A 21,859-nucleotide genomic window follows, 5' to 3' on the forward strand; every position below is an offset into this window, starting at 1 on the left:
TGCACCCCAGATCTGCCTCCTTTTCCCTTCCCCTGTTATTTTGTAGCATAACCACCCTGCACCTGCAGAAATAACCAAATAAGTGGGAAGGTGTAAGAAAAGGTAAATGATAGGTCACTGTTAGCAGCTTTGATTCAAAGTCACAAAAGGAATCACCCCTCCAGTCACATAGGCTGTGATTACCTTAGAGTCTTTCTCCTTTCACAAATTATTTTGCTTTGGGGTGATCTCTCATCTATGCTGTCGGTCCCGTTGGGGATCACTTCTCTACTGAAAACAACAGTTGCCTCCTTCCTCTGCATCGGGGCTTTTGGACACGCTTGTGGTGAGTGTACTTTATTGCCGTGTGCGTTTATCACGGTTTTCACCAACCTGCACAGACCCCAGCCCACGCGGCCAGGCAGCAGAATCGATAGGAAAGGGGGCGGGGCATGTAAGTTTCTGCCTCTCTCCCTCTAACAGGGCTGCGGAGGTGCAGGCAGTCTAAACCACTGCCCCGGGGTCTGGGGCAGTCCAGCCTTGCAGCAGAGTCAGGGACAGGCAGTCTGTCCCTCTGCTGTTTCCAGAGACCCCATGCAGATTGTGGTTCTTTGGAATAACTTACTTAATGATTCCTTCCAATTTCAACTATAGTAAATAATTTGCTGAACAAAAAGAAATATTGATATTAAAGGAGGAAAAACAATCACTTCCTTTAACAAACAAAACCGTTATATTCAAATTTAATTAACCAAGAAGCCCCCAAACCACAGAGCATGTCAGCCAGCATTTACAATTAATTAGCTTTGGTCTGAAAGAGCCACAGGTATTGAGCAAAGAGTTATGGATTAAAGGCTTTATTTTCTCTGCAGACGCTGCCCACTTCTAGCTCTCACACCCTGATAGCACTTTGCTGCTTCAGGCATCAAATTATTTCTGGAGTGAGTAATCTCATGTCAGTTTGTGATTTCACATGATCAAAATATGGGAAAAGTGAGAATAAAGCACTGTTTCTTTTAAAATGAAGGCCTAAAGGGGCGCCTGGGTGGCTCAGTTGGTTAAGCCTCCGACTTCGGCTCAGGTCGTGAGCCCACGCACGGCTTGTGGGTTCGAGCCCCACATCAGGCTCTGTGCTCACGGCTCAGAGCCTGGAGCCTGCTTCTGATTCTGTGTCTCCCTCTCTCTCTGCCCCTCCCCTGCTCATGCTCTGTCTCTCTCTCTCCCTCCCTTAAAAATAAACGTAAAAAAAATAATAATAAAGACCTAAAAAGTGAACAACACAACTGCCCTTCAGTTTCTTCTGCTTTTCAAAATAATTCTCTACCAAACAGCCAAGGAAGATAAATATTAAGGAAAACTTAGGGCATTAGTGGTCACCCTTGGCTTTTAAATGGACTGTCTTGTTTATGGTAAATCATGTGATTTCTTCTTTTCCACATTACATTAGCATATGTATAAATGACTTAACTAGAAACTACTGGAGTTAGCATTTAAAAGGCAGCATGATGTAATGAAAAGAACATTAGATTCATTAGGTTCTTGGAATCAAATTATCTGGAATATGCTTATTCCTTGAAGGAATCTTAATTTTAGTTGGATAGTCCTTTTACCGTAGAAGATATATGTACACACACACACACACACACACACACACACACACACACACACATTATGGACAACTGTTTCTCCCCAGAAAAATCCGGCACTGGCATTCCACACGGAATGGGCCTGAATTAGCCTGTGGTTGTCTTTTCCTGTCTATAGGCAGCTGAAATGCTGCATTGTAGGTACCTGGTTTCATCCACCGCATTCAGTAAGACTAGCTGGTTCTCCATTACTCGTGTTTGTGATAGTTCCCAGTAATGGCGGTTAAAGAAAATCATATATATCTAGTTGGGGATGGATTTTAAATTTGCATTTATGTGGGTCATGTGTCTTAGGTGCTCACAGTTCTTTTAATTTAGGTATTATTGGGCCCAGTTTGCAAAGGTATAGCTCCGGAGGAGGTTCAAGCTATGCAGTTTCTCTGGTACTAAGCAGGGTTGGGCTGGGCAGATCAGGCCAGAGGAAATGATCTGTAGATGGGAGGCATCATCTGTCCAGAAGAGATTAATGGCCAGAAGGTCAGTTGGCACAAGGCAAAATGTATAAGGACCTGAGTGCAAATTAGGAAGAAAGCCAGGGAGATCAACCCAGGCTGGAACGGAGGGCTAGAAAGCAGAAGTCAAGCTGGCAAGCCAAGGCGGAGAGGCAGGAGACCAGGAGGCCAAGGTTGGAGCCTGGGAAGACCAAGCTCCAGGGCTTGGAAGCAACTGCACGATAGGAACAAATGCTGGGTCGTCAAACCCGGGTGCAAGGTCATTGTCACCAGCTCAGACAGAAGGCAAGGCTGTGTCCGAGGGAAATGGGGCAGTGTGCCCACCCTGCGGGTGCTCTTCACCTGGCATCATCCAGGGCATCTATAGTCAACACACTGCAAAGAGAACGCCCTGAAGGCGTACCTCCAGACTGCCGTGTTCGCGATGGTTTTCTCCTCCCTGCCGAAGTTCTTACGGGTGTGTATTGGCAGGTGGGAGCCCGGGAGAGCAGGGAGCAGGAGTGTAACTTTGTAGGTGTGCGTGGAGAGGAATAACGGCGTGCAGGTCGCGAAGAAGCCACCAGCTCTGGAGTCGTAAGCTCAAGGGTATGTCACACGGCATCGCAGGCAATTGACAAATCGGTAGTGCGTTCCTTTAGACCTTTCTGTTACACGCGAACTGAGGATGGTTTCAGTTTATTCCATCTTCCAATGTTCCTGACAGAACGAGGGTCTTCTCTCTTAAGATACGACAGACCACAGAAGCTCGAAGCAAGAGGCCTCTTGCTGCTGTCATTCAGTCTCAGAACCAGAACTTCCCGGTCTCTAGGGAGGGTTTTCTTCCAGGTCCTGCCCTGGAGTTTGCCATCGGGGCAGTACCCAGGTCTGACGTAGGAGGTCTGCTGGACATGCGGGTACTGAGAAGTCCACCTGTTCCCAGGCTGCCGATAGAGGGTGGCACCAGGTCGCCATCAGGCTCTGGGCAGGTTCATTGGAGCAGAGGTCCCCAACCTTCTCTTGGGCCCCGGGGCCCTGCCTCCTACAGGTGGCACTGTGCTCACTGGTGAAGGCGCTCCATGAGAGCTCAGCTTGCGCAGAATACCGAGGGAAGCCAAGAAGTTCAGCCGCAGTGTCCAGTGCCCTGCTTCCCGGCCGCCAGAGTGAGCACAGCTTGGAGGACGGCGAGTTCTGAGCAACAGGCAACTTAATGAGCGGAGAGGGCTTAGCCCGTGGTGAAGACAGGTGGAAGGTCTTTCTTAAAGTGTTCCAAATCCCGGTAGACATCGGAGCCACTTAGCTGAGCCCTGAGAAACCACAGCATCAGGGAGACCATGGCCTATGCACCTTCCAGAAACGGAGGCGGAGGAGGCTTCCCTTTGAACTTCCCAAGCCATGGACGGAGTGTTTATTTGGTGTTTCTAAAATCCAACAGCCAGGAAATTACAAATCCATGATCTGTACTTCTGTTTAGCTTTCTATACCAACGGCCAATTTTTTTTTTTTTTTAATCAGACATCTTCTGCTTTATTTGGACATAGGAAAGCATTTCTCTTTTCACACAAGGACCTTGGCTCAGCTAACACTTTCATAGGGACCTGGCTTTCCACAAAGGAGAAGCTTTTACTTTGAGTAGCTTTGGTAAAAACCATGGTTTATGAATGGGGTCTTGTCGCAGCCATTATTTTTGCCTTGAGCCATATTGTCATTTGTTCGTAACGTTCTTACTCTGACCATGAAAAACTTCCAGACACACATGGATGGTAACATCTACCAACGGCGTGTTTTCAAACATTGCTTTTTACCCTTTGTTGTGCCCCCAGGTATGGGCGAATGGTGTGCGGTTCGGATAACAGTTCAGGAGGAACTTCCAGCTTGACTCTGGTGGGGAAGCCCTTGAACTGGGTACCTGGTTTACCTGCCGTGTGTCCCCAGTCTCCTTCACACTTCTCTTTATCTCTGGAGCCGATATCAAGTTATCAGTCGTGTGGGGTGGGGTGGATTCTTCTCATCTGTGCGATTTAGGAGTAGACTCTGGGACACAAAGCAGCTTCTGGGTGACTCAGAGATGACTTCTGTGATATCTGTAGCCCATTGATTGCACACTTGTGTTGTGCATGGCTGTCATTCGGTAAATCCTGATGGACCGATTGGGTTCCCAGAGCGCTCAGATGCATTCTAAGCAGCTTCCGGCATCCTGTTTGTGTCTACAGAGGGGGAGGCAGGAGGTAATGGGGGATGGTACATAATGATGTCGGTGGTGGCAGTAGATGTTGTGTTGCTGTTATTGTCAGGCAAGGACTCACTCTGGGTTGGGATTTTAGGGACAGAGAAGCCATTTTCATATAATTTGCCATTCACGTCCTAATTCTGGGCATGACCCGACTCACTCAGCAGAGACATTTTCCCCCTGTGATAGGAAGGTACGTTGCTAGGCAACTAGATCGGTAATTGGTAAATGCTTATATATGATTTGATTTGAGTTACATACAAAAATATGTAACTGGCTTTTTTTTTTTTTGGTCTTTATTATTAATCAAATGATTATCATTTGGTTTTATTTTGCCCAAATAAAATAAAATAACTGCTTTTATTTATCAAGTTGCATCATAGCACGAGGCAGTGGAAAATCCCCAGTCCTAGAAGACAGAAAGCTTGAATCCTAATCTCAAAGATGAGAATCGCTAGTCCTGTGACTGTGGATAAGATCTGGTAACTTCGGAGCCTTCCTCTTTTCTAACCTGTCATTTGTGGTACAGATAACTTCTCAGCAGCGAGGATGGCTGTGACGAGGGATGGAACATACTTTAGAAAGAATAAGACGTTCTGTTGCAAGGTGTAAGCATTACCTAGAACCCTAGGCTACGTAAGCTTGGACTTTCCATGTGTCGTAACCCCAAGGGCTGGATGGATCGCCCAGCACTTGAGTAGTATATACTGTCACCTCAACAAGGCACAGAGTTCTGGGGTCAGTGTGGCAGGTCCAGAAGAAAGGACACGTGACATTGATGTTCAGCAAGTTAATACTGCAGTGCTGGAGAGAGAGAGAGAGAGAGAGAGAGAGAGAGAGAGGCAAGAGCCCTCACCTCAAAGCAGCGTCTCATCAAACGTCGGAACACAAGATAGATACTCTCAAGACCAGTCGCTGTAAGACTTCAAGGCAACAGATGAGGCCCCCTGAAGGCTAAAGTAGTTGATGACGGCAGCTTAGACAAGCCATTGAAGAGTGGGTAAATTTTTTAAGCATAAGGTAAATTCATAGAAATTATCACCGTGGGTGAGTATCGTGCATTAAACTGTAGAAGTCAATTCATGTTCAAACTGTAATCGCATCCTGCCGTAGTGTGTTACACGCCGTGGTATGACGTTAATGGCCAGCCATGGTTTGCTCCTAAACATTTTATTGGAAGTCATGTCATGAATTCTCTTCTAGCGCTGATGAAATGGATCATTTACATAAAAATGGGGAAAACCCCAAGACCCGTGTGATTTTCAGTCTCTGGAGACATGGAAATGACCTCAGGGACAGCCAGTTATGAAATGGAAAGGTGAAGGAGGATGTTCTCACTCCCTGCTGGAGAGTTTCCAGAAAGACCAGCATGCTTCACGGCAGTGCCATAGCGCTTTTATTTTTTTTATTATTTTTATTTTTTTTATTTTTAAAAAATTTTTTTTTTCAACGTTTTTTTATTTCCATAGTGCTTTTAAATAGGTCTTCTCTCACGGTGATGCCTAACTGGCACTCTGTTGCCCTTGTTTTGTTTCTTTGCTTGCACGTGGATACCTTAACTGTTTCCAGAAGGTTCGCCTTAGACCACTGGTTCTTGTCACATCCTCTGTATTTACAGTCGGCTCTATTTTCTTCTCCGTCTTGTGTCATTGACCGCATAGATTTCTTAGGAGCTGCTGTGATCTGTCATGTCATTGCTCATTATCAGGCAGTCTCCATCCTCGGAGCTCTGACATATTTTAGGATGGCAGATAAGCCATCGTAGCCCATGGCAGCCCCAGCCATTGTCACGTTCAGTTGAAGTTTGGATCGTCTTTCATGTGCTGACGGTGGACATCCTACCACTGTCGTCCCCTCCTGGGTCAGGACCCTTTCCCTTTGGCAGATGTAGCAGTTTTGAGGACCTCAGCCTGTCCTCCTCTGGAGCGGTTGGTTCTTCAGCTGATGTCTCACCAGTCAATTGCCTGGGTCCAGGACCGCCTGGGTGGCTCAGTCGGTTAAGCATCTGACTCTTGACTTTAGCTCAGATCATGATCTCGTGGTTCACAACTCTAACTCTGCATCGGGCTCTGCGCTGACAGCACGGATCTTGGTTGGGATTCTCTCTCTCTCTCTCTCTCTCTCTCTCTGCCTCTCCCCCGTTCGCACACACACTCTTTATCTCTCTCAAAAATAAATAAACATTAAATTTTTTTAATTACCTGGATCAAATTTGGTAGAGCTTGAATGACCTCTTAATTTTTATAAGCCCATCTATCCGAGCATCTCACACTTGAACACCCGCCCCAGATCAAAGGAAGTGCTCTCAGAATGTGGTTAGCAACACACAGTATGTAGGATTTTAAACAGGACGGCGAATCGTTAAAAGATGACAATACTGCCTGATATTCCTTCCTCTTCCTTAAGGTAAGTTCTATGCTTCGTGAAGCTAGTAATTCTTAAAAGATTTTTAGGTCAATATTTTAGTAATCTCTAGACACTAAGGGTGGTAGACCCCAATTTAATTCTCATGAGATACACTTAAAATGATGGGCTTTCCATTTAAGCACCCCACAATTCTGAAAATTGAAGGTCAAATAGTCTATCACACAAGCACCAAGAAAAAAAAAAAAGAAGAATCCTCATAAATTGCCCCTCTGGTCTATATAACTGAGACCTAAGGTTTTTCCCCCCAACTAAACCAATAAAATTTCCCAGGTAATTATTTCTCTCTTTTTTTTTTTTTTTTTTTTTTTTTTAGATTTGGGTAGATCTGGCCAATCAGAGTAAGGAACCATCCCATGTGAAGGTCATGTCAGTTCTAAACTGATTCCTGAATTCAGATACCATCATATAATATGTTAGGATGGTTGTCTCCTGGGTGAGATGATAAGGCAAGGGAGAGAAAGGGGTAGAACCCAGAGGGAAGAACTGAGCTCCCCAGTTTAAATGCTCGCCAAGTTCACACCAGCCTGATGTGCTTAGCGTGGCACCATTTTCTTTTTCCTTTTTTTATTTTTTTTAATGTTTTTCATTTTTGAGAAACAGAGCACTAGTTGGGGAGGGGCAGAGAGAGAGGGAGACACAGTCCGAAGCAGGTTCCACGCTCTGAGCTGTCAGCACAGGGCCCTACACAGTGCTCAAACCCATGGACCAGAAGATCATGACCTGAGCCGAAGTTGGACGCTTAACAGACTGAGTCACCCAGGCGCCCCAGCACCACTTTCTTGACAGGTATTCAGTAAATATTAATTTCATCCTGTTAGGGAGGCTCTCTTTTTTTCTTGAAATAAGGCACAGAGCGGCGCCTGGGTGGCTCAGTTGGTTGAGCGTCCGACTTCGGCTCAGGTCATGATCTCGTGGTTCCTGGGTTCAAGCCCCACGTCGGGCTCTGTGCTGACAGCTCGGGGCCTGGAGCCTGCTTCGGCTTCTGTGTCTCCCTCTGTCTCTGCCCCTCCCCCGCTCATGCTCTGTCTCTCTCTCTCTCTCTCTCTCTCTCTCTCTGTGTCAAAAATAAATAAACATTAGAATGTTGTTAATAAAGAAAAAAAGAAATAAAAGAAATAAGACACAGAGAAGCAAATGAAGATCATCGATATTTAAAGATGTGTACCGGGATGAATAGCTTGAGGTAGTATATGATATTATCCATGGTAAGAACGAGACAAGTAAATACCGCTTATAATTGTGTTTTAAGGAGGGCTTTTTTTGTTGTTGTTTGAAATCTTGTAAGACAACCTACTCATTTGTTTTTCTCCGTCGGAAGAAAGAACTTGTAAGGCATTAATTACACAAAATACACGTCTAGCCAAAATGTCTTCACTCTTATTCTCTCATGACTGCCTCTCCTTTATGTCACTGATAATACAATTATCCATGAATGATTTCTGTACCTTAACCTTCCCCTCTCTGCCTGTCATTGGAGTGCTACACAGTAGGAGTGGGAGCTACTGACTTGCAAGAAATTGGAACACGTAAGACAGATCAAACAGCTGGTTATAATGATGTCAAAATTAAAATAAAATGTTCTTCTAGAATATAAGGCTGTAAAATATGGTTTTTGTTCATCTTTCAAATTCTGGCGTTCTCTAAGGGTATTTATCTCAAATGTGTGTTTCAAACAGAAAGGAATTTTTCAATGTGTTCGCAAAAGGATTCCCCCCCATTTCTGTTTTTCTGCATGGAAGCCAACCACGGCTTCCCTAAAAGGACTAGAGTTTCCAGGAATTGCTTCAGAATCTTGGAAGAGATTTTGGAAATCATCTGATTTTCCCAATGCACACATTCTTTCCCCTGTTGCCCCCTGGAAGTGCCTTTCTAGCTACTATCTGGATGCTTCCAGTGGCAAAGAGCTCACTATTTCGCGAAGCAGACCCATTACTAATGGGTTACTCTAATTTCTGGAAAGATATCACTTACACTTATAAACCCAATTATGCCTTTCTGTTTTACCTGCCTGGTAAGAGATGGTGTGGTGCAACATGGGGCAGGGAGACCTAGATTCGGTCTTAGCCTCACTGCCTATAATCCTTCAAAGTACCGTCTATTAAACCTCCTGGGGGGCCTGGAGGGCTCAGTCACTTCAGCATCCAACTCTTGATTTCAGCTCAGGTCATGATCTCAGGATCGTGGGATCAAGCCCTGCACTGGGCTCTGTGCTGGCAGCGTGGAGCCTGCTTGGGATTCTCTCTCCCTCTGTCTCTGCCCCTCCCCCCCCACTCAAAACAAGTATATAAACTTTAAAAAAAAGACAAAAAAAACCAGAACTTCCTGTTACTGAACACTGCACGTGCAATCTTAATTTTCATAAAAAGCCTATAACGGTAGGCACTATTTTTGCTGTGTCTTACTATGCAGAAATGATAACATTTATAATAGGGACGATGGTTGTATGATTGAATGCCAAGCACATGCCAGGTGCTCTGGAGACACTTTGTATACATTATAAACATCAGAATTGAAGTAACTTGCCCATTATCTCTCCTCAGCATCTGAAGAAGCTGGGTGTTCAGATTCAGGTCAGGTACTAAAAAGACTCTGGGTTTGACTCTTTAAATCTCATTTCTTTGTGAGATGGGAGTGCTATTATTTTCTTCACCAGGTTTTCTGAGATTCAGAAAGATAGCCTGTGAAGTTATCTGGCATTCTTGTTTGAAGAATACCTCCTGCTATGGGGCGCCTGGGTGGCGCAGTCGGTTGAGCATCCGACTTCAGCCAGGTCACGATCTCGCGGTCCGTGAGTTCGAGCCCCGCGTCAGGCTCTGGGCTGATGGCTCAGAGCCTGGAGCCTGTTTCCAATTCTGTGTCTCCCTCTCTCTCTGCCCCTCCCCCGTTCATGCTCTGTCTCTCTCTGTCCCAAAAAAATAAATAAAACATTGAAAAAAAAATTAATAAAAAAAAAAAAAAGAATACCTCCTGCTACATAGCATGTATTCATTAAAAAAATTCTTTTAATGTGCATTTATTTTTGAGAGAGAGACAGAGCATGAACAGGGGAGGGTCAGAGAGAGGGAGACACAGAATCTGAAACAGGCTCCAGGCTCTGAGCTGTCAGCACAGAGCCAAACACGGGGCTTGAACCCACAGACTGTGAGATCGTGACCTGGACTGAAGTCATACCCTTAACCAACTGAGCCACCCAGGCACCCCTATTAATTTTTTTAGACTTTTTTTTTTAAATACTCTTCCCTCCCTTTTCTCCTGGTTTATATTCCCCAGGCTAAATATCCCCAATTCTTCGGGTCTTCATTCATTCATTCATTCAGCATATACATATGCTTCTTTGGCCCTGCCAGGATCTACATTATAGACAGGAAACAGACAATTAACAACCAACATGAATACTAAGTAAGTCACCTGCTGTATTAGAAGACATAAGTGCCATGCAAGGGGTGGGCGGCTAAGGCAGGCAGGATAGTGGAAACGAGGAGATTGGGGGCAAGGTCGTGGTTCATTTACTATAGCTGTGCAACCAGTTACCCCAAAAACTTAGTGGCTTAAAGCAACAGTGATCACTTATTATCCCTCGTGGTCTCTGGAGGTCAGAAATTTGGGACAAGACATAGTTGGGATGGGTCATCTCTGCCCACAATGCCTTGGGCCTCAGCTGGAAGACTTGAAGTATGGCCCCTGGAATCATCTAAAGGCTTATTTATTCAGTCGTCTGGTAGTTGACGCCGGCTGTTGACTGGAGACCTCAGCTCTTCTCTGCGTGGCCGTTTCTGTGTGGCTTGTGCTTCCTCACAACATGGAGGCTGGGTTCCCAGGGCAAGAGAGCCGGTAGCAGCCATGTTGTCTGTTACGACCCAAACTTGGGTCATTCCCACCATATTCTGGGTTCAAGACAATGTCAAAGTTCCACTGAAGTTGAAAGAGAAGGAAAACAGACCATGCCTGTCAATGGAGATAGGTCAATGACGTGTCATAGGAAGAGTGTAAGAGATGAGATATATATCGGTGCAGCCATTTTGGAAAGTACAGTCTGCCATGGTGCGCAGGGTAGGTTCACTGATGAGGTAACATTTGAAGAAAGATTTAAAGGAGGTAAGGGAGGAAACCATGTGCCTAGCTCTACCTGGGGCAGGGCATTCCAGGCCAAGGCAGGAGCCTGTGCAAAGGCCCTGTGGCTGGAGCGTATCAGGAGTATCTGGAGGCTTGTATGGCTGGATCAGAGTAACTGAAGACGAGAATAGTAGGAAAGGTGGTCTGAGATATGAAGGAGGATATATGTGAGGGCTTGTAGGCCCCTGTAATTACTTGGCTTTTACTATGAGATAAGAAGCAAAATGGAAGGTTTTGAGCAGTTATGTTTTAGCAGAACCACTCTGACAACTGTGTGGAGAATAGACTGCACAGCAGGGGCTAGGGGTGGGGGGCAACAGAGGAAGGGAGACAAAGTAGGAGACTATTTTAGGAATCCAGGCAAGAGAGCTTAGTGGCTCAGAGGGAGACAGGAGCAGTAAAGGTGATGAGAGGTAGTACATCATGGACCTATTCTGAAGTTACAGCCAATAAGGTTTCCTGATGGATCGGCTGGCTGGTGTGAGAGAAAGAGGAGTCAGAGGTGTCGGGGCCATTGCACGGATGGAATCGCCATTTTCTGAAAGAGGGAAGGCTGAGGGCGTCCAGCTTTTCAGGAAAAGATCATGAATTTGGTCTTCAAGTACGAGACGTCTGTTAGATCTCCAGGTGGGGCACAGGGCGTCGGGGCTCCGCCCTCCTGTTCCTCATGTAACTCATTCCCCTGTATTTCACTCTCGTGAAGATTTTTGGGTTTACAGCTAAGAACATACAAACTTTGAAGTGATGATTCCTGGTGGCTGTATATGCACTGTGGCGATTTTGTAGCTCAAGAGATTTGCCAGAGGATGACAATTACCGACCCAAGATTAAAACTAACTATTCCCGATCAGTAAGATGGGGGACGGGAGGAGGTGCAGGCGATGATGATTCTGTTTCCTTGACCTGCGTCACTGGTGCCCTGTCAGGCAGCTGACAGTGGATGGATTAGGTTTTGGTCTGTCGAACAAGGTCATGGTAGTCTGGTTGTTTTAAACAGCAGCTCAAACGTTTAATACCATTGGATGAGGCAACTGGAATTCGTCCAACACAAGTACGGTGTGAAAACACCAAGAATTAATCCAGAAGCGAATATGTTAGAGTCTCTGAAATGCCTCTGCCTTGTGGCCACTCGCCTCGTTTCACTGTAAGAGGAAGTGTTGCAGAGCATTTGAATGGTCGGGGATGTGACATGAACAGTAGATGTTATTAACAATGTTGGCAACCCCCCCACTCCCCCCCCCACCGTTCCCCATCTGCAGGCTCTGTGCCAAGTTTGCTGGCTCTGACCCTCACCCCTGGTGCTTGCCCAGTGAATTGCATTTTGTATCGAAAGACCACCCCGCAGAAAGCCTGGTTTCCACCCAAGCAGCCCCTGCACTCAGCAGCACCATCTACCCTGGCTGGACTTCACTCTGATTTGGTGTTCTGTTTCTGAAACCAGGTTGATTTATGTTTCCCCATCGCACTGGGCCGTTTTCTTCCACCACCAGGCACAGAGCATGCCTTCCCTGGTCACCTTGTAGATCGTCATCAGGCTGGCTTGGAATTGTTAGAATCTCTAAATAGCTCATAAGGTCTCTCACACTTGAGTTTGTGCCAGAGAAGCTATGGGACGATTAACCTAACGGGTGCTGTTTTATCCCCAGAGATGACCAGCTTTGTCCGTGCTGAAGCTGAGTGTACATAACAAACTCCCCTTTGTAAATCGCGATTGCAAGAGCCGTGCACTTTTATGGCATTTTTCTTCTGTGTGAGCGATTGGGTAGCTCATGAGGGTCGTGGCAGTGTTGCGGCTACTGGCAAGCACCCAGAGGATGAACAGGGAACTGTCAAGATTCAGGAAGAACGAGGGGCTCTTTAAGAGAAAGAAAACACGAGGCACCTGGGTGGCTCAGTCGGTTGAGCATCCGACTCTGGATTTCAGCTCAAGTCATGATCCCAGGGTCGTTGGAACGAGCCCCGCATTGGGCTCCCCGCTGAGTGCGGAGCCTGCTCAAGATTCTCTGTCTCTCTCTGTCTCTCTCTCTCTCAAATAAAATTTAAAAAGAGAGAGAGAGAGAGAGAGAGAGAGCAAGGAAATAAAGTAACCCTAGCATATCTGATTGGACCATACTTTTCTCCTTACTGGCCCTTTTCTGCATTTTTCCTTCCAGGGCCGCCCAGAAGTTAAATCTGTCTTCCAAAAAGAAGAAACACCGGCCTTCCACGTCTTCTGTGGCCGAGCCCCCGCTCTTTGCCACCAGCTTCAGTGGCATCCTGCAGACCTGCCCTCCCCCGGCCCCGCCCTGTCTGCTGCGGGCCGTCAACAAGGTGAAGGACACGCCAGGCCTGGGCAAGGTAGGTGCTGGGCGGTGGGGCGGGTTGCGCATCGAGGCGAAAGCAGAGGACGAGGAGCCCGGTTGGTTTGTTAACACAAGGGGGTGACCAGGGAGCACAGGGGTCAAAATGAGATTCGCTTGGAAGTACCGTCAGCTCTTCTTCAGTCCCGTGTATGACGTGGCCGGTGGAGACCATGAGAGTGTTCGAGGTCTGATTGGGTTTGGGCAGGACACAGGCAGCTGGGCAGTGTCGACAGATCTGTAGCCGTTTGGAGTAAACAAAGACACAAAGGGCAGCAGGCGGAGGCTGCTTCGGAAACTTCGTTTTCAGACACCACCCCCAGACTCTCGGTGCCGACGTGGGTGCCTGGGTGAACTCCTCACACTCTCCTCTTCAGATGGAGAATAAGCGAGACTCAGGAAAACACTTAGCTGAGGAAAGGTGGCTGCTGTGTCTCTTTCGTCTTCGTCAGAAGTGGGACGGGGCACACAACCCCGCCAGTGCCTTGCGCGCTCAACGCGATCTGCCACCGCCTTCTTTCTGGAACGCTGCAGGTCTGGCTGAAGGCTTGGCTGCTGTACTGTGAGGACCGAGCTTGCGCGGCCGCTGATCCCCTTTTTCCCTGGACCCCCAGTCACGGCCGTTCCAGGTGCCTGGTCTTCCCGTAACTCACCGGCCTTCTGGAGCTCACCGTGGGGCCCTCTGCCCCTTCTTTCTTGGCCACGCCTTCCTCTCCTCACTGCTTCCCTGCCTCCTCCCCTCCTCCGTATTCTCCCAACCCCCCCAACTTCACCACCCACCTCGGGAAGGCATGAACTTGCCGTGTTCCTCTTCCCGATGGTGTATAAACTGGAAGATTGTTTTGAACGGAGCAATGCTTACTCCAGCGGAATGTATGCGGTTCTGGAATTTTCCCGACGGTTCCCCCAGGCCCAGAAGTAGAGTAGGGAACAAGGGCTGTAGGGCTGCCCTCGCCTCACCAGCCGGGAAGGAGACGGAGAAAACCCTGCGGGTTGGGATCTCTCTCTGGGGAAGGACTCGTAGAGGGGACAGCTGCTGAGGGGGGACAGTGACACCCTCACGGAGGTCATCACAGATGGTTGACATGCTGCCTTCTGAGGAGGGCGGGTAATGCAGGGCTTTAAAATCGTGTCTTTTTAATCGTGGAAAAGCTAACACGTCACGTAAAATTGACCACCCGACCCATTTTTTAAGCGGACGCGGGCTTCTGTTTTGCTAAGAGGAGTTTGGAACTTGAACGCTGGAGCCGAACTGCCCCTGGACGAAGTCGAGGTAGAAGTACAGCAGAATTGAAAATAGAATAAATAGTAAGTGTTGTATATAAATCAGTATGGGCGAAGTTGAGAAGCTTGATTGAATTGCCAGAAGCCGCTTAATTATTTAAACCTGAGGTGGGGGTGGGGCGCAAGCCCCGCTCAACCCTGACCTCTCGTGCCTCAACCACACGAGGACTCCCTCAGGAGACCCGGGAGCGTTTCCCAGGCCTGTGGGTTTAATGAACAAGATAACTGAGGCCCCCCCAGGGGGTAAGAGATTTTCGGGTTCCTCCTGACTCAAGCCTAGAAGTCAACACCTACAGCCATTTTGTTTTCTGCGGTCTCACTGGGCTGCCAACTAGGTATGCATGATCTTTAACACTTTGGGGTGGGGACAAGAATGCGTTGGGGTCACGGGGGCAGCCAAATAACCGTGGGATCCAGTTGCCTTGATCCAGGGGAGAAGGACACGCTTCCCTTTGCGGAGTCACGGCTGGGAGAGGAAGGGTAGCAGGCGCGGCCAAGGGCAGACACACAGGGAGACCAGAGGCGCTCCGTGGCGGGGGCCATGCCAGCAGCAACCCGGACCCTCCTCCCAGAGTCAGTGTGGCCGCTGGGCACCGCTTGAGGCCAAAAGCTCCTCTGGAGGCCGCGGGGGCGGAAGGGTTTGCAGTAACTTCAGTGTGTCTGGAGCTGAAGTACAGCAGACACACAACGCAGGAAACGTCTGGGCGTCGTCGGCCCCGGGGGTGCGCGTTGGCAGACTGCAGATGCTTGTTGAGCACCTATTACGTGTCGGGCACGGTGCTGGACACTAGGCTTGCAGTCAGGGGCAGACAAGGCAGAGGCCGCTCCTTCCAGCACTTTCAACCTGGTGCATTTATTCCAGTCAGTCTTAGAAGTCTCACTAATTTCAGGCGCTTGGGTGGCTCGGTCGGTTAGGCGTCCGACTCTGGATCTCGGTTCTGGTCATGGTCTCGTGGTTCCTGAGATCGAGCCCCGCATCGAGCTCTGTGCTGACAGCGCAGAGCCTGCTTAGGATTCCCTCTCTCTCTCTCTCTCTCTCTCTCTCTCTCTCTCTCAAAATAAACTTAAAAAAAAAAAAGGAAAAAAATCTCACCAATTTGGACCAGATCGAAGGACAATCTGCTTTAAGGAAAAGTTGGCATCGCAGCCTTAAAATAATTCTAACTTGCAAGTAATATCAACAAAACGATACTAAGCGGTCTTGTAGACACATCCTTAATGAACAGATAGAGGTGATTAGTGGATGAGAGAAGCTTAGTGCCTGTTTATATTTCATTGATTTGGCTTATATGTAAATGATACCTCTAATCTCTTCGAAAATGGCTCCTTCCCCTAAGTCAGTGCGTGCTCCTCAGGAAATTTGTTTGCACAATTAATTAACGTCCATGTTTCAGGTTCATTCGTTTGTTGTCACAGCTTCATGCCAGAGCTCTGTCTTGGATTACAAGCGTCTAGAGCAAATTACGTTACCTGTTGAACTCACCGAGCGTGCGGCTTTGCAGCCATGCCTCCTGTGCGTATCGCTTAAAAAAAATTTTTTTTGGGGGCGCCTGGGTGGCGCAGTCGGTTAAGCCTCCAACTTCAGCCAGGTCACGATCTCGCGGTCCGTGAGTTCGAGCCCCGCGTCAGGCCAGAGGCTGATGGCTCGGAGCCTGGAGCCTGTTTCCGATGCTGTGTCTCCCTCTCTCTCTGCCCCTCCCCCGTTCATGCTCTGTTTCTCTCTGTCCCAAAAATAAAAAAAAAAATAAAAAAAAAAAAACGTTGAAAAAAAAAGAAGAAAAAAATTTTTTTTTGATGTTTATTTCTGAGAGAGAGCGAGTGAGCACGAGTGGGGGAGGGGCAGAGAGAGAGGGAGACACAGAATCCGAAGCAGGCTCCAGGCTCTGAGCTGTCAGCACAGAGCCCGACGTGGGGCTTGAATTCACGGACTGTGAGATCACGACCTGAGCCGAAGTCGGACGCTCAACCGACTGAGCCCCTCCAGGCACCCCCTGTGCGTAACACTTGAAGGCGAGAGCAGTAACGGTACTGGCAATGGTCTCGGTGGTGAGGCCAGCAATCCACCAGTACCTGGCTAATTCTCCTCTTCCCAGGAGAGCACCTGGAGGGAAATCCAGGAAGCATGAGGGGAAAGGACCCTCCTTTCCCCTTCAGGACCCCCAGGAGTGCCTCCAAAGCTGGAATGTTGAGCGCTCAGCCTGTGTTCCCCCATCGTGTTTTGGGGACGTAAGACCGCTCGTATAGGTGGGTGCCCGCAGCAAGAGAACCCACACTGCGAACGATGGAGTGATCGCCCAAAATTGGATGGAGAAACTTGGAGGGGAATCGTGGCAAATGAAGCGGGGACAGGTGGGGAGGACGTGCCATAGTTGCTTTACTCAGCAAGTGTCTATAGAGGTACCGTGTCCCAAGTACCGCCGTGGGTGCCCCAGGAGGGCACACTACAGGGGAGCAGGGTGGCCATTCTGGGCGCCTCCTTGCAAAGGAAGTGGGGGGTGTCCTGATCTCCGGGAACTCAAGGCTCCCGTGAAGATGTTTGACTGGCAGCAGCCTCAGCCACTACTCCTGCTGTTTCCTGCCCCTGGGGATCCCTGCTAAGACTAGGCATCCTGGGGGGTGGCCCCCCGTCACCATCTGTCCGCAACCGTCTGTGCGTCTCTAGAGTGCTTCCTGAGATTTCTCTTCCTGGGGCAGTGCGGCCCAAAGGCAGGCGACTTGGCAGAGTCCTAGGAGTTGGGACTTAGAAATAGACTTGCTTGTCTGGCTGCATTATTTCTCTTCTGCTGTAAATGCTGGGCCATAACCCTTTGTTCTTCTCAGCCCTTGGTTTTAAGGTGTGTGTATTTCATTCAGCACTGTTTTGCAAACCCAGTAACTGTTTTGACCTCTGTTAAAAGGTATGTTCTGTAAATAATCTCTCTCTGTCTCTCTGTCTCCTGCTCGCTCACACACACACACACACACACACACACACACACACACACACACACACACACAGACACGCTGCTTGGCCAGTGTCACCACCAGGTTCTATATTGTCTAGATTTAGCAGAATTCTCAACTGTCTCTTGTTTGATGTGTAAACTCCTAGCATAGAAAAAATAAAAGAACCACGTGAGCTCTTTCGTGCAGGCTCTTTTTCCTTTACAGATTTATAAACCTTCCCACGGTAGAAGTCATTTGGTTGCAGGCACACCTCAGACATACTGCGGGTTTGGTTCCAGCCCATTGCGGTAAAGCGGAGATCACAATCAAGTTGGCCAAATGTATGTTTTGGGTTTCCCAGTACATATAAAAGTTACACTTACATGATACCATAGTCTATTAGGTGTGCAGTAACATTGGGTCTAAATCAACAATGTACATACACACATACCTTAATTAAAAAATACTTATTGCTGAACACTGCTAACCATCTGAGCTTCCAGTGAGTCGTGATTTGCCTGCTGCTGGAGGGTCCTGCCTCCCTGTTGGCGGCTGCTGACTGGTCAGGGTGGTGGGGCTGAAGGTTGGGGTTGGGGCAGTTTCTGAAAATAAGACAAGTTGGCCTCATCGATCGACTCTTGCTTTCATGAGCGAATTCTCTGGAACACGCGACGCAGCCTGATCGCATCTGACCCCTGGCGGAACTTCTTTCGGGACTGGAGTCCTGCCTCAGACCCTGCCGCTGCCTTATCAGCTCAGCTGATGTCCTGTTCCAAATCCTCCGTTGTCATTTCAGCCATCTTCCCAGCCTCTTCACCGGGAGGACCTTCCACCTCCAGAAACCATGTGCACATCCGATCAGGTTTGACGAGGAGATGGCAGCCCTTCGGTCCCGTCTGCAGCCCCCACTTCTGACCCCGGTTCCCTTGCTGTTTCCACCACAGCTTCAGGGACTCCCTCCCCTGACGTCTTGAAGGGGCATCTTGAGGGCTGGAACCAACTTCTTCTAAACCCCTGTGAATGCTGATACTTTGACTTCTTTCCACAAATCACAAGTATTCTTAATGGTGTCTAGGATGGTGAATCCTTCCCAGAAGGCTTTCAGTTTACTTTGCCCAGATCCAGCAGAGGAATCACTGTCGACGGCAGCTATGGTTCTACAAAATGTATGTTTTCAAGACCTGAAATTTGATCCATGGGCTTAGAATGGATGTCGTGTCAACAGTCATGAATTCAACATGAATCTCGTCCGTGTCCATCAGAGCTCTTGGGTGACCTGGTGCATTGTCTGTCAATGAGCAGTCATTTTTTGTTTTTTTTTTTTTTTATTTTTTTAATGTTGATTTGTTTTTGAGACAGACAGAGAGCATGAATGGGGGAGGGTCAGAGAGAGAGGGAGACACAGAATCTGAAGCAGCCTCCAGGCTCTGAGTACAGGCTCTGAGCCTCAGCACAGAGCCTGACGCGGGGCTCAAACTCACGGACCATGAGATCATGACCTGAGCTGAAGTCGGACACTTAACCAACTGAGCCACCCAGGCGCCCCTGAGCAGTCATGTTTTAAAAGCATTCTTTTTTCTGAGCAGTAGGTCTCAACAGTGGGCTTGAAATATTCAGTAAACCATGCTGTAAACAGATGTGCTGTCATCCAGGCCTTGTTCCATTTCTAGAGCACAGGCAGAGTAGATGTAGCATAGTTCGTAAGGGCCCTGGGATTTTTGGAACGCCACACGGACATAGGGTTTGAGTTAAAGTCCTCACCAGCTGCATTAGCCCCTCACAAGAGAGTCAGCCTGTCCTTTGAGGCTTTGAAGCCAGGCACGGACTCCTCTCCAGCCATGAAAGTCCTAGATGGTGTCTTCCAATGCAAGGCTGTTCTGTCTACACTGAGACCTGTGGTTGAGTGTAGCCCCCTCATTAATTCTCTTGGCTGGACCTTCTGGAGAACTTGCTGCAGCATCTCCATCGGACTTGCTTCCTCACCTTGTACTTTTACGGAGACGGCTTCTTCCCTTAAACCTCGTGACCCAGCCTCTGCCAGCTCAGACTTCTCTTCTGCGGCTTCCTCCCCTCTCTGAGCCTTCACAGACTTGAAGGGAGCCAGGCCCCTGCTCTGGGTCAGGCTGTGGCTTAAGGGAATGTCGTGGCTGTTGGCTCTTCCGTCCGGACCACGGACGCTTCGTCCACGTTGGCGGTACGGCTGTTTCGCTGTCTTGTCATTCGTGTGTTCCCTGGAGTAGCAGTTGTAATTTCCTTCAAGAACTTTCCCTTTGCATCCACAGCTTGGCTCGCTGCTTGGTGCACGAGGCCTGGCTTTCTCTCTATCAGCTCTCAGCTTCACCATTTCTAGCTTTTGATTTAAGGCGAGAGACGTGTGACCCTTCCCTTCCCTTGAACACACAGAGGCCACCGTAGGGTTATTAACTGGCTTACTTTCGATATTAATGTGTCTCGGGGAACAGGCCCGAGGAGAGCAGAGAGATGGGGAATAGCCAGTCGGTGGAGCTGTCAGAATACACCCGATATTTATTGATTAGTTCGCCGTCTTGTATGGGCACAGTTTGTGGTACCCCAGTTACAGTAGTAACAGAGATCGCTGATCGCAGGTCACCATAACCAGTATGGTAATGAAAAAGTTAGAGATACTGTGAGAAATACCAAAATGTGACACAGAGACAGGCAGTGAGCAGCTGCTGTTGGAAAAATGGCGCCAGCAGACTTGCTTGGCACGGGGGCTCCACATTCCTTCAATTTGTATTAAGTGTCTGTGAGGTACAACAAAGTGAACCACAATAAAATGAGGTGTGCCTGTACTAAACCCTGTGACACTCTCCTGAAGAGGAAGCCCAGATTCCTTTCCAATGGACATTCTGAGTACAAGATGAAAACGAGATAGAAAAAATTGATTAAAATAAGATTTTTAAAAATTTGTTTTAAGTTTATTTATTTTGAGAGAGAGAGAGAGAGAGAGAGAGAGATCGAGCATGCGAGCAGGGGAGGGGCAGAGAGACAGGGGGAGAGAGAATCCCAAGCAGGCTCCACGCTGTCAGCACGGAGCCCGACGCGGGGCTCGAACTCACGAACCGAACCGTGAGATCGTGACCTGAGCAGAAGTCGATGCCGAACCGACTGAGCCATCCAGGTACCCCTAAAATAAGATTTTTAAAAGGTACTAAGGTAGCTCTTATGTATTCAACAGGTAGAAATGGCTGGCGTATCCCTCCCTTGTTTAGGAAGTGATGCCAGGTTATGTGGAGAATTTCACGCCTTCCAGCCCACCAGGGTCCGGGTTATTTAAACAGAGTGCAGATTGTCAAATTTCTCCTTCCTGCTTCTACCATTCCTCATCCCAAAGCTGTCGGAGAAAACAGGAAAGACTTGAGCCAGCCTTTGACATTCATTTTGAGAATGTATACAAAATAAAGAATTCAAATGTGATGGAAAATTCTGGATCCTACTGTTCACTCACCAGTGACTGCCCAGTCCTTAAATGCTACACGTGGGGAAAGTGACTTGTGAGTTCTCTACTTTGGAGAGCTGGAGCGGGGGGAGGAGTGGGGGGAAGGGATGCATAGATAATACTGCATAAATAATACAAAATAATTCATCACACGGCCAGCCTGATAGCTTCGTAAATTAAGTTGTCAGCTCTTCTGAGGAGTAAACTCGTGTGACCTTCCCCTCCCTAATTACAGTTCTTGTCTGTGCTCTGCTGGTTTTGCTGGAGTCTGCTGAGCTTTTGTAGTTGGAGTTTGGTTTTCTGTCCTTCCTTTCTTACTTATTCTGACCCCTCTTCTAGTCTGCGTCTGAAAGAGAAAGGAGGCTTGGAGAAAACATTCAGACTCATGAATCTTGCCAGGTCCTTCCCCCCAGCACCCCATGCAGAGGTTTCCACGCGGTCCCCGCACCCTCCCAGCTCTGGGCCTGCCCCATCCAAGACACTCTTGGGGCCCCTCCAAGGGCCAAGCTGATTCTGGAGCAAACCCAAATGGCCTCAGTCATGGGGACTTTTGTCCACAGCCCCTGCCACGCCACTCTCCAATTAGCAGCTTTCGTTGTTGCCAACGAAAGGGAAGCATTAGGAGACGTTCTCCGTTAAAGGCCACGGCAGAAAGGGTCATGGTCAAACATGTGTAAGGAAAGTGGGGCGCCATTTTGGTTTTTCATTACTAGTGTGACTGCCCCTAAGACCGCTGGTCACCTTGTATGGAGGTTATGCTCCTTTGTCTTCATTATCAGATGGAAAACGAGAAGGGTTAAGCAGGCACGTTTCAGCTTCGTTAGATCTGATTACGGATGGGCGGGCGTGTTACTTAATGTAAAACACTCCACTTGGGCCTCTCTTTGCCTGGGATATCTACACAGAACAAACCGGATAAAAGGATTCGTGGGTGAGCAGCGACGAATGGTTGGGTCCTGCGGCTCAGAGTTATCTGTCTTCTATCTCGGCCCATTATTGTAGCCTTCAGGGCACAGGAAGGGGAAGAG

The 21,859-nt window shown here is 48.2% G+C and overlaps 1 protein-coding gene across 4 annotated transcripts in view; it reads left to right on the plus strand.

Annotated features, from left to right (window-relative positions):
- Positions 1-21,859, plus strand: part of KIF26B (kinesin family member 26B) — a 468,318-nt gene that overhangs the window by 312,749 nt on the left and 133,710 nt on the right. For all 4 annotated transcript variants that reach the window (XM_086693326.1, XM_086693330.1, XM_086693327.1 and 1 more), the window contains one exon: positions 12,977-13,160. In XM_086693326.1, the coding sequence (XP_086549452.1) occupies positions 12,977-13,160 (184 nt within the window). The remainder of the gene's footprint in view (positions 1-12,976; positions 13,161-21,859) is intronic.

This window comes from Puma concolor, chromosome E4 (assembly GCF_028749965.1).
Source record: "Puma concolor isolate L17-30 chromosome E4, mPumCon1.1.hap2, whole genome shotgun sequence".
NCBI lineage: Eukaryota > Metazoa > Chordata > Mammalia > Carnivora > Felidae > Puma > Puma concolor.